The following is a 13,024-nucleotide window of genomic DNA, read 5'->3' as shown; positions in this document are numbered from 1 at the left end:
CTGAGATCTGCAACAATCTTACTTGCAGGGGAGCATCTGTGATTTGACACATAAAACCATCTGACCCCAGAGCTTTTTTCAATTATCAAATATGTCCAACAAATTTTCTTAAGAAATGTGTAACAGATGTTTGCTTAGTATTGTTTTTCCCAAAATAACTAGTTTTACTGACAGTTAATTTTTCTTAAGTTTTTCTTCCTACTATCCAAAAAAGTTTTTGCTTGTTGATTTGTTTTTATAATTATACAACTAGAAGTTTGGAACTTCTTGCCCAGTTGCCTCTGTATCCGGCACCCTTCACAATGGGCCGGATACACCCCCATCCTGTGTTAATCTGGCTTGATGGAGCCTCCATACTCAGCTCTCATGATTAGAAAAACCATCATGTATGAAACAGGTCTTTCTTCATTCCAATCCTCACCAACATGGTCTGCTGCCTACCCTTCACCTCACTTCCAACTCTCAGAAGTTAGCTCTGAATGCCCTTTTACCTATTAGCTTCCCTTGCACACAACCCCACCCCCCCGCAATTTGGTTCAACTCCTCACCCAGACCTTTCGGTCCTCACAGTCCCCACCAGAAACCTTGGCTCCTGACAGATGGACACAATACTCCCACTAATGAAACCACACCACACTCAGCTGTTGATCCAACGCACACATTTAATGAGCACCAACTGTGTACCAATGGCACGAACCTAAGACAGAACCCTGCCCTATAGGCTCACAGTCTAGCAGAGACACAGGTATTCATATTGTTAGAGCTGAAGTGCTGAACTGGCAAGGTACAAGAGTACACAGGTGAGGAGGGCAGGGATTGCTGAACAGCAGAAAGTGACAAAGCAGCACAACATGCATGCAAAGGTGCTGAGATGTAAAAACCACACCAACTTCGGAGGACAGCCAGCTGTGACTAGAATGTTAAACTACAGAAAACTGCCTGGAGTGAACTTGGCAAAGAGTTGGCATCCCACCTTGCTTCACCATCTTCCCAACTGCTTTGTACGGCTGGTAAACCCCAGGGACATCTTTCTCTGCAAGGAACCATCCCACCTGTATTAAAGGATCCAAATGGCCATTTCCTCCTTGAAACCTTCCTCAAATTCCAACCAAGATGATGAAGATCACACAGGGAACAAGGACAAGGGGTAAGATCCAAAGGGCAGGCATGGCAGCCTCAAGCTGGTGCCTACCAATGTGGAAAAACAGAAAACCCACAACCATCAAGTCGATTCCAATTCACCGGGACCTTTATAGGACAGAGAACTGTTTCCTAGGGTTTTCGGGGCCATGCATCTTTATGGGAACAGACTGCCTCATCTTTCTCCTGTGAACTCAAACTGTCAACCTTGCAATTAGCAGCCCAATGCTTAACTCATGGCACCACCAGGGCATCTGAAAAACCCCAACAGGAGCTCAAATTTGCAGGAGACGCAGGATGATGCAAAATCTGATGGGGACTAAGCTGAAGAACAGACTGGGTGAGATGGTACCTCCAAGTGAAATACAACTACGATCCTAGCAGGAGGCCCCCTGGGCCATTGAGGAAATAGAGGAGAGGGCACAGGCCAACTTTCTGCTGTCAGAGGGATCAGGGCTATGTGTGCTCAGACAGGACAGGGCCCAAACAAGTACAATTCCCACCCCACCCCCACTCGTGAAGCCAGCAGATAAGACAATGCCCCAGCAACAAGAAGGCTCCTTTAAATGTGGCAATGCCACAGTCCTGATTCGGGGGCTCCTTTGCTAAGCCAATCACTTCATCCTGCCCCCACTGGGCTCATGTGTCAAGTTCAGAGCTGCTGGTTTGGGAGCAGTAGATATTGGCAGCTCTCTGGGAGACTCCAGAATACCGACTACCTCCTGGAGGGTACGTAAGTGGCCAGCTGGTTTCCCTCACTCTCGACCTCTTGCCTTCTGGGGTGCTAGACCCCCTGGACAAGCTGGATCTGGTCTGGGCAGGGAGCTGAGCAGATTCTGTAAGTGTAAGGGCAGGCCTGGGGAGCTACTTTTCTAGCTGGGAGGTGGGCCCTATAGGAACAGCAACGGTGCAATCTGCAAAGTTGAACATAGCAGGGTGCTCCTTGGGCCCAGGGCTGCTTTCCTTGGCCACTGGCTACTCAGGTAAGTCACAGCATATCTGAATGCGGAGTTGGCACTAGCAATAGCGGGGGTGACCAGAGCAGCTACTACCAGCCCAGAAGGGGCACACATGTTGCGAATCAGGGCTTTCAAGAACCAAGCTAAGGACTGCCTTAGCACAGGTAGCCACAGGGCCACTGGCAGCTGGGTTGGGATGGGGCAGGGCACTGCAGAGTGGTGCTCAGCAAAATCCTGAGTCTTGAAACATGTCCTTGAGGTCCTGAAGAGCTCGTCACTGTCAGGCAGGGGCAGGTCTCTGTTGAAGTAACGGGTTGTAAGGCGCCCAGGATCTTAAGGGTATGGTTGAGGTTACCTTAGCAATGCTTGAAATGGAGAGGCATGTAATTGCCAAGAAAGCAACATAGCAGCCATGAGAAGCCGTTAAAGGTCCCCAGGTCAGAGCCCAGCAGCCAGTAAAAGTCCAGGATGCTGGGCAGCAGAATGGAACTGTGTGCAATTGGAAGGCCCCTCTCTGCAGGTTCACCACCAGGGGCATCACTCACGCCCTTCTGCCCCATGGTAGTGCACTTGTACACAGGGTCCCTGTAGCAGGGCTGCTCAGTGCAGGAATCCATGGACAGAGCACACATGACCCCAAAGAGGTCCAGTCCACAGCTGCCAAGGGTGTACACTGGCGTTAATGAGCTGCTTCCCAAATAGGATGATGAGGTTCCTGCTGACAAAGTATGCTGGGAGCTGGTGGAGTGGCCACACCAACCATGAGAAGAAAGAAGGAAGAGATGATGGCACAAGAGGGCAAGGCATGGACAGAAGCAGCAACAAAGGATGGGGCAAGATAGAGGTTTGCTGAACGGGGGCGTGGCAGACCCAGGCTGCTCCAGGCAAGCTATGAGGATTAGGGTGCTGACAGCTGCGGCCACAGGAGAACTGAGAAGAGGTGATGGAACTGTCAGATGCAGGCTATCATCCAAGGCAATCTGTCCAAAAACAAAGTGGGGAAGAAGGTCCAGCTATCCCCAAAGGGATGGTGGGAAGAGGCAGCAAGCAAGCAAGTCACTAGTACCAAGAGCTGAGTGGGCCTACCCAGTCAGGGTAGGGTAAGGAGGGCAGGCAAATGCTGTCTGTGATGTTGTAAGAGTATGGTCCAAGCCAAACCCGATTCAGGCCGTCAAGTCGATTCATATATAGACTCTACTGGACAGAGTAGAACTGCCCCATAGATTTCCTATGCTGTCATCCTTACAGATGCAAACAGCCTTATCTTTTTTCTCCAGAGTACCTGATGGGTTTGAACTGCTGGTATTGAGCAACTCAGCACTTAACCCACTGTGCCACCAGAGCCCCACCCCCATATCTGACCCAAACCCATTGCCGTTGAGTCAATACTGACTCAGGGTCCTATGGGAAAGATAAAAACTATTCCAGAGGTTTCTGACACTGTACTCGTTACAGAAGCAAAGAGCCTCATCTTTTTCCTGCAGAGCGGCTAGTGGGTTAGAATTACAGACCGACACTTAACCAGAGCACTACGAGGGCTCCTAAGGGTATGGCAAATGTTGCCAATGCAGGATTGATTGGCACAGACATACACACCACCCCCGTGTTTCCCTGAAACCTCCCAGCCAGGCTGTCAGGGAATCTCAAGTTAGTTCCAAGTCACAGCAGTTCTGCAGGGCAGAGTAAAACTGCCCCCTAGGGCTTCCAAGGCTGTCAATCTTTATGGGAGCAAACTATTTCTCTCAGGGAATGGCTGGGGGATTTGAACTGCTAACCTTTGGGTGAGCAATGGCATGTTTACTCATTGTACCACCAGGACACCTTACGGAGAATGGTAAAAGCAGTGCCCACTATCCCTGACCCCCTGATGCAACTGGGGCAGCTGGCACCACTCTTCACATTTAGACACAGTGGCACAGAATGGTGACGTAATTCATCTGTGACCACACAGTTGGGAAGTCCTGGAGCCAGAAACCAAATGCTTCAAGACACATCCTGCACGTCATAAACTACACTTTACAGTCACTGAGAAGTAGACTGCTAGGCTCCCCAAAACACTGCTAACTCATTAAGGACATAAACAATGCCAGAAGCTTCTTTTACAACCCAGCCCTACTTTCCAAGCCCGCTGCACAGCACCAGGTACAAGGCAGGTGCCAACTGCATCCCTGTCCTGCCAGGTCTCTCCTCCCTCCCATAAACCCTCCTCTAGTGCTTTCCAGACTACCCTTTTCCCCACTGCAGACCACCTGCAGGCAATGCCACTAGGGCTCCAGCATCACCTCCCTGCACTCACCAGCCCACAGGCAGCACTAGCATCCTGCTCCTCCCCCACCCATGCCCACACCCCAGTGATCTCACTTGTTTCATCTCTCACCACTCCAAAGTCACTCACCAAAGGGTCTGGAGAGCCCTCCTCCAGGCACCAGAGCTGCCCAGCCTGCTCCTTGTGCTAGTCACCAACCCTAAGCAGTCCTGAAACACCACCACTGGGAAGAGACTCTATCGCAGTCAACCAGCCCTCCTCCAGCTTGCTCCTGTGCCCTCACTGCCCAGCCTAGCTATGGTCACCTTCCCCAGCTTCCACAGAACACCCTGCTTCTTCACCCCTCCACGTGGGACTTTCCCAAACGCGTGTTTGCATGCACAAGGCTCAACACATGTGGGTCTTTCCATAGGGCAGCTATAGAACGAGAAGCTGCCAAGGCCACCAGCACCTCTGTCATTCAATCTTTCTGGACTCTCTCAGGTACATCCCCCACTCTGGGGGTGTATCTTCCACAAAAAAGTCAAGCCCTTGACCCTTGCTTCCCACTCTAATACCAAACCAAACCCACTCCCATTCAGTTGATTCTGGTTTTTTTATGACCTGGTGTGGCGCTGTTGGAGAAGCAGTGGAGTAGTTGCTACCCAAAAGGTTGGTGGTTCAAACCCACCAGGAGCTCCTCAGAACCCCAAAACAGGTTCACTGGGAGTCAGAACCGAATCAAAAGCATTTAACAAAGGCAGAGTAAAACAGAATTCTCCCTAAGATTTCCAAGACTGTAAATTTTTATAGGAGCAGATAGCCTCCTCTTTTTCCCTTGGAGCAGCTGGTGGATTCGTTTAAACCACTGACCTTTCAAATGGCAATCAATTCAACACTCAACACCATTCCAAAGGATGACACTAGGATCTGCTGGGAGCAATGCCCAATGGGTAGCATGAAAGTAGATCCACTCCACTCCAATCCTTGTTGAGCTCTAAAAAACCAGTGACCACAAATAGAAGCCTCATTTGGCAGTGAAGTGGTCTACCCAGGGCCAGATCTACCACCCCATTCAGGCTTTGTTATTGTTACATGCCATTGAATTGGCATCGACTCTGTACATGATTTCTGAGCAGCAGCTCGTGGTTTGAACTACCGACCTTGTGGTTCGAAATCCAGTGCTGATCCTATAGCGCCAGAGGGCTCCCTGAAGCCTCAGGAAGGATTCCCCCTGAGCCCGCTTCTCACCCTCCCAAGCTCCCTTCCATTCCAGATCAGTCTGCTGGTCTCTCCCACTTCTCTCCCCATCCTGCCTGGTATGTTGGAACTTCGGTCCTTCTGGACTAGGTAGCGCTCTGCTAAAGCAGCAGGTACCGCGGAAAGGGCATGTTTGTCTCTGTAGAGCCAAACACAGAGTCCGGAACGGTCTCCACGCGCGGGAGATCCAGGGGCCCCGGAAGTAAAAGGACTACCCAAAAGCCTCACAGCAAGGTAAGGGCAGAATGCTGCATCCCCCGGCAATCGCCATGCAGGAAAGAGATACGAGCTCACAAGCGCTCCCCCCAACACCCGCACTAAGAAGCCCACCTACCTGCAGCCACCCGAGGCTCCGCGAAAAGGCTACACGGAGCTGCGGCCTGCGACCGTGAGGATGGACCTCCCTCAGAGGACGAGTCCCCGCGCCACCTAGGAAGTGAAGAAGATGGGCCGCTGTGAGGTCTGGAGGAACGGCCGAATATGCCTCCAGGTGCCCTCCAGGACTAAGGCTACCTAGCCGGCCGGGCCGGGGACCGCCCCCCAAACTGTGAGGACAGGGAAGCACGGCGAAGAGAAAGGACTTTTTTTCCCCGCCGACCGCAGAACTCCCGTGGCCCCACTGACCCTCCGGCTGCAGCCCGCAACACTAGCGCTAGGGAACTCGCTGCCTGGGTCCAGAAAACGCCATGCAGCCGCGCCCCCTGCGTGCGCGCGCCCGTCCCTACGTTCCGACACGCCCTACGCCGGCCTCCCAGCCGGCCACACGCGCACGCGCTTCTCCCGCCGCTTGTGAGCCGTGCGCAGTGGGACCACGGCCACGCAGGCGCTCTTCAACCTAGCCAGCACGGCCACACGGCGCGGGGTGTGATGGGATAGCATGCCTGGACGGGTCACAGAGGGCTGCGTGCGCAGGCGCGGAGGGGCGGGGTTAGCACACCCCTCCGACTCCTCCCCGTTTCTGGCCCTGAGCCCAGTGGTGAGCGGCTGCAGAATTATGAGAGAGCAGGAGGAGCAGTGTTCCACCTCGGCGACCACCCGCTCCCTGTTGATGAAGGTTGCTGCCTCAGCCTGCGATGCCTCAATTTGAGGCATTGAACGGGGACGACTGAGAGTTAGGAAGAATGCTAGGCCAAGCATAGGGGAGCTGAAGCCGTCAGGGAGGATTTGGGAGTAGAGGGTCTACAGGGTTTGGGACCTGCTGGGCATGCTGGCTTCGTTAGCGTAGCATGTATGGCATGCCAGCGAAGTGTCTCACCACCCCAGTAGCCACCGCTGGAAACCTAGTGAGTCTTCATACCAGACCTAGGTATTAGGAGCTGATTCTGCCTATCTCCACATCATGGCTAAGGGCTGGAGGCCAGAAACCTGTGGATGGGGTGGTTGGGTTTCTCCTCGTGCATGGGTGGGTTGGTACTGGACTAGACCTGGTAAGGTTGGACCCAGTAAAGACAATTAGAGCAGGCTGCCAAGGTCTCCCCTCAGCGCCATGCCCAGCCTGGCCTGCCACCCAGTAGCAGCGTGTCCAGTCAGCACCCAGAGATTTGGTAAAAGTAAGTAGAGGATCTTGTGTCTACACGGTGCCTGGACAAGAGGTGGGAGTGCCAGCCCTTTCTTTACCAAGGGAAAGGTGACTGGGACCCACTGCCCTGGATGACCTGGATGTAGGCCAGAAGTCATTGGAGCCAGGGGCAGCAGAATACACTGGAAAATGATTGTTCTCAAAGCAAACACAGGGAACACAGCAGCTCCCTTTCTGTCCTGGTCTGCTGATTCCTTTCATAGAAGGTCTGAACTGTTATCTGCATTTACACCAAACTCACTCGCTTTGATCCCTGAAATGAGAATGAAAGATCACATTGTACCTTCCCTGGGTCTGTGGGTCTTCCAGCCGCCTGGGCCAAAAATAATAAAAGTGGCGCCCAGCCAGAAAACACCTCCTTGAAGTGTGAATGAAATTGGGATTTTTTTGGTTGTATCTTTCCTAATTGACCTGATAATTTAAACTTCCTCCCCCAAAGGAGAGGGGGTGTTTCTGAGAATTTGGTTTACCTTAGGTTCTAGGTAGCTTCAGGCCAACTCAGCCTCCAGCAGAGCAGCCAGCCAGGGATTGTGCAAATGACTCATCCAAGGGGGCCAGCCCATCAGAAAAGGGCCTTGGGGACCCAAATTGTTGGTTTTATTCTTCTTTCCAGCCATCTTCATATAGTTCATATACTAATTTACAGCCATCTTCATACAGCCATCTTCATACACTTCATACATTAATTTGCTCTGTAAACCTTTACCCAATTCACAATAAAAATAAAATTGTACTACAAAATACACACACACACATGGGGAGCCTTCAAAAGGTTTGTGGAAAAATCCTATATCTTAATTTCATTTTCCATAAACTTTGAAAAGCCCCCTCCTCTCGTGTGTGTGTGTGTGTGTGTGTGTGTGTGTATTTTGTAGTACAATTTTATTTTTATTGTGAATTGGGTAAAGGTTTACAGAGCAAATTAATTTTCCATTCAACAATTCATGCATGTTTCATTTCATCTCATTGATTACCGTCCCTACAATGTAGCATCCGTCATCCCATTTCCTCACTATGTTTCCATTCCTCCTTTCCTAACCCTTCCTACCATCTAAAGTTTGTCCTTAGACAAATACTGCCTTTTTTATCTCAAATAGTTGATTATTGTAAGAAATGAGTACTTGCCTAGTGTTGAAAATTGAGTTCAGTTCCAGGCGTGAAGGGTGACAAAGAGACAATAGTCTCTGGGGTCTCACCAGTCTTTATCTGACCAGTAAGCTTTTTTTTTTTTTTTTTTTTATGGTTTTGAGTTTTGTTCCACATTTTCTCCAGCTCTATCCAGGACCTTCTCATGTACTCCCTTTCAGAGCAGTTGGTAGTGGTAGCCGGCATCATCTAGTTCTTCTGGTCATAGAAGCTGAGGCTCCCAGAATCCTTTGTTTCCATGTAGCTAAGCTTTTTTTTCACTCTTTGCTCCAGACAGACCCCAGTCACTACTCACCAAAGTACATTTCTGAATTCTGGTTTTCTGTTTGTTTGTTTTTTTAATGACTTTAGCTTCCCTGTGGGCTGGTTCCTTAACAGGGCCCAACATTGCCTTTTCACCCACATAGTGGGATTGAGCTAATTTTGCTTAGAGCCCACCATGTCTACCAAGTTCTCTTTTGAGGAGGAGGCAGAAATTAGCCCATTTCAAAGATGAAGAAGCAATTTCATGAAGGCTGTGGACTGGGTAGGTTCTCTCAAGCTTCCCATTCCTCAGGTAAGTTTCAGCCCTCATGAAAAGAGAGAATTCAGAAATCATAAAGTCTTTACTTCAGGAAGAAGTTAAAGAAAAAGAAAGGTTACCTGAATATAACAAACAGGATTATAATAATTGTTTTTTCTACACCTATAATAAACACCCAGCACTTACCTGTGGTGGCTTGCATGTTGCTGTGATGCTAGAAGCTGTATCACCAGTTTTTTAAATACCATCACGGTCACCCATGATGGGCAAGTTTCAGCAGAGCTTTCAGACTAAAACAGACTAGGAAGAATGAGAGGCAAACCACTTCTGAATGGTTAGCCATGGAAAACCTGAATAGCAATGGAACATTGTCTGAGATCGTGCTGGAAACTGAGCTCCTCAAGTTGGAAGGCACACAAAATATGACTGGGAAAGAGTTGACTCCTCAAAGTATAGCTGATTATAATGGCATGAATGGAGTAATGCATTTGGGACATTTTACTGATGAGGCCCAATTCAAAATGTGAAGAAACAGCTGTGAACATCCATTAATAAGTGGAACATGGAATGTACAAAGTATGAATCTTGGAAAATTGGAAGTTGTCAAAAATGAAATAGAATGCCTAATGATCCATATCCTAGGCATTAGTGAGCTGAAACAGACAAGTATTTGTCATTTTGAATCAATCATATGGTTTACTATGCTATGCCAATGACATCAAATTGAAGAGCAATGACATATTAGTCATCAAAAAGAATATTTCAAGATCTTGAAGTACAATGCTGGCTGTGATAGGATATATGCCTAAAAAGGAAGATCAGTTATTACCAATATTACTCAAATTTACCCACCCACCACTAAAGCCAGTGATGATGAACTTGAGGAACTCTAACAACTTTTTCAGTCAATTTCAGATCAAGCATGCAATCAAGCTGCATTGATTATGACTAGCAATTGGAATGCAAAAGTTGGAAACACAAATGAAAGATCAGTTATTGGAAAATATTGCCTTGGTGATATAAACAATGCTGGAGATAGAATTTTGTAAGACCAATGACTTATTAATTGCAAACACCTTTTTTAAACAACATAAAAAAGTGTGACTATGCACATGGGCCTCACAAGACGGAATACACAGACTACATCTATGGGAAGAGATGGTGGAGAGGCTCAGTATCACCACCCTCAGTATCACCAGCCAAAACAAGACCAAGGGCAGACTGTGGACCAGATCATCAATTGCTCATATGCAAGTTCAGGCTGAAGCTGATAAACATTAAAGCAAGTCCATGAGAGCCAAAATGTGACCTTGAACATATTCCACCTGAATTTAGAGACCATCTCAAGAACAGATTTGGTGAATTAGACACAAATGACCGAAGACCAGAAGAGTTGTGGGATGACATCAAGAACATTATACAGGAAGGAAGCAAAAGGTCATTTAAAAGATAGGAAAGAAAGAAAACATCAGAGAGACTCTGAAACATGCTCTTGAGCATAGGGAAGATAAAGCAAATGAAAGGAATGAGAACATAAAAGAGCTAAACAGAACATTTCAAAGGGCAGCTCGAGAAGACAAAGTCAATGTGCAAAAACCTGGAGTGAAAAAAAAAAAAAAGGGAAAGAACACATTCAACATTTCGCAAACTTAAGAAAAAATTCAAGCCTCTAGTTTGAATATTGAATGATTCTATGGGCAAAACATTGAATGAGCAGAAAGCACCAAAAGAAGATGGAGAGGACTTCTGGCAAGATGGTAGATTAAGCAGATGCACTACACAGACCCTCCACGACAAACATATGGGAGACCAAATAAGATAGACACAGATAAAAATTCTGCCACCCTGAATGAACTTCAGAAGAAAGGTTAGAGAGGGTAATTAAGTGCTTGCTGGGAGGAGAAGCCATGCAGGGACAGGGAGAGAGGGAGAATGACTGGTGAACGATTAGCCAGACTTGGCTCTACCATCTTCTGAGGAGTTTTGGCATCAGAGGGATATATGGCAGAGCAGATTCGCACAGGTGATGGGAAAGGTGCAGTTTCCTCTTTTTCCCTACGTTCCCCTGGTGACCAGTGGTGTGGCCAGTTCCTACCTTCATGCACCTTCAGGGCAGAACCCTGTTCCCCAGAAGTTCAGAACCACGTGGTTGGGAGCCATACCAGTGTGAGTTTGGGGCCAACTGTGTCACTTTGGTGCCTGGTTTCAGAGGGGCTTGGTTCCAGAACTACAAAATCTGCAGAGCCACATTTAACCAGTCACCCTACCCCAGTCACCCTATCCCAGTCACCCTACCCCAGCTCTCCCCTGGTTCTAACTGATACTGAAAAGAACTTCATCAAGGACCTCCACAAACTACTTTTGATTGAGTTACCTGAACACTGAGGCTAATAGGAACTCCATTTAGGGCCAGGAACTCTGCTCTCACAGCCCTTCCATAACTACCTCGTAAACTCCTTGAATTGCAGGAATCCACCAGAGCGTTCTCCACTCTGAGTCCAATAACTGCACTGTTTATTCTTATAAATATGACAATCCCATAATGCTCCAGAGATTACAGATAATCTTAGCTCATACCAAGAAACAAGAAAGAATGGCTCAAACAAATGACCAAGATGCAGAGCCAGAAACTGTTTCTTTAGAAGAAAAGGTAATAGAACTAACCAAAAAAGAACTAAAAAGAATGTTAATTAGTTACCTTCAAAGGATTAATAGAAAGATTGAGGAAAGCAAGGAAAACACAATAAAAACTTTAGAAGAATTCTAAGAAACATTACAAGAACAAACACATAAAATGTAAATTTTGAAACAATACAAAACCAGCAATTAGAAATCCAGAAGATTAAAACTAAAATCTCAGAAATTGACAGTACATTGAGAGGACAAAGGAGTAGATGTGAAGCAACGGAAGCCCAAATTATTGAACTTGAAGACACAAATCTCTCAATACTAATATGCTAGTAGAACAATCAGAAAAAAAAAAAGAAAAAGAAAAAGAAAAAATCTGAAGAAAGCCCAAGAGTTATGGGGAACACAGCAAAGAGGAACAACTTACAGGTGACTGGAATTTTGGAATAGGAAGAGACAAGTATAGAGAAAATTATCCAAAAGTTGTTGGAAGAAACCTTCCCTAACATCATGTAAGATGAGATGATAAGCATAGAAGAAGTTGAACAAACTCCAAACAAGATAGATCCCAAAAGAAAATCACCAAGACACATCATAATCAAACTTTCCAAAATCAAAGACAAGAAAGAATCCTTAGAACAGCTCCAGAAAAATGAAAAGTTGTCTACAGAGGAGACTCAATAAGACAACGTTCTGACTTCTCAGCAGAAACCATTCAGGCAATAAGGCAATGGGATGACATATACAAAACGCTGAAAGAAAAAGATTACCAACCAAGAACCATATACCCAGCAAAGCTGTTCCTCAAATACAATGGCAAAATTAGGACATTTCCTGATCAACAAAAATTAAAGGAATTCATAATACCAAGACTACCTTTACAAAAAAATGCTGAAGAGTCTTCTTTGGATTGAGAACCAATGACAGCAGACAGCAACCTGAGATTCCCAAATATGACAACACCACCCAGAACTCAAGCCAGACCTAGAAGTATTTAAAGTAAAACAAACCTATAAGACTGGAAGTAGGGAACCAGAGATAACAATGTATAATGAAGTCAACTACAAAGCAAAAACAGAGACTAGTATAAATATACAACTTGCAAATGACAAGGAAGTCAGGTAGATTTCAAGATAAAAACAGACTGTTTTAAGCAGTGAAAAAAATCAATAAATTACAGGGTAACTTCAGAGAAAAACAATATACCTGCACATCAAAATTAAAAAGAGGAAAATCAGATTTACTAAAAATTAACACAACAAATGAAAAGAAAACCCGCAAACAAAATGAACTCAGCATAGAAAATTATATGGAACAAAGACTCAGTAGCACCACACACACATACACACAGAAAAATGACAACAATGAATTCATAGCTATTGATAAATACACTGAATGTAAGTGGATTAAGTGTATCAGTCAAGAGACATAAAGAGAGGAATGGATAAGAAAAATAGGATCCTTCAATATGTTGTCTATTGTTGTTGTTGTTGTCAGGTGCCATCGAGTTGGAACTGACTCATAGCAACCCCATGCACAGCAGA

At 46.7% G+C, this 13,024-nt stretch overlaps 1 protein-coding gene across 1 annotated transcript; it reads right to left on the bottom strand.

Annotated features, from left to right (window-relative positions):
- Nucleotides 1-1,895: 1,895 nt before the first annotated feature.
- LOC102814307 (chromosome unknown open reading frame, human C22orf29) lies at nt 1,896-9,054 on the bottom strand. Its single transcript, XM_006878315.1, is given in 9 exon segments — nt 1,896-1,956; nt 1,958-1,996; nt 2,081-2,130; nt 2,133-2,431; nt 2,503-2,756; nt 5,722-5,815; nt 5,939-6,033; nt 6,347-6,728; nt 9,039-9,054. Coding segments are annotated over 9 exon segments (1,290 nt in total).
- Nucleotides 9,055-13,024: the final 3,970 nt, after the last annotated feature.

Source organism: Chrysochloris asiatica, unplaced genomic scaffold, assembly GCF_000296735.1.
Source record: "Chrysochloris asiatica unplaced genomic scaffold, ChrAsi1.0 scaffold00340, whole genome shotgun sequence".
NCBI lineage: Eukaryota > Metazoa > Chordata > Mammalia > Afrosoricida > Chrysochloridae > Chrysochloris > Chrysochloris asiatica.
The sequence above is the reverse complement of the archived record's forward strand: the minus strand, read 5'-3'. Positions and strand labels throughout refer to the sequence as shown.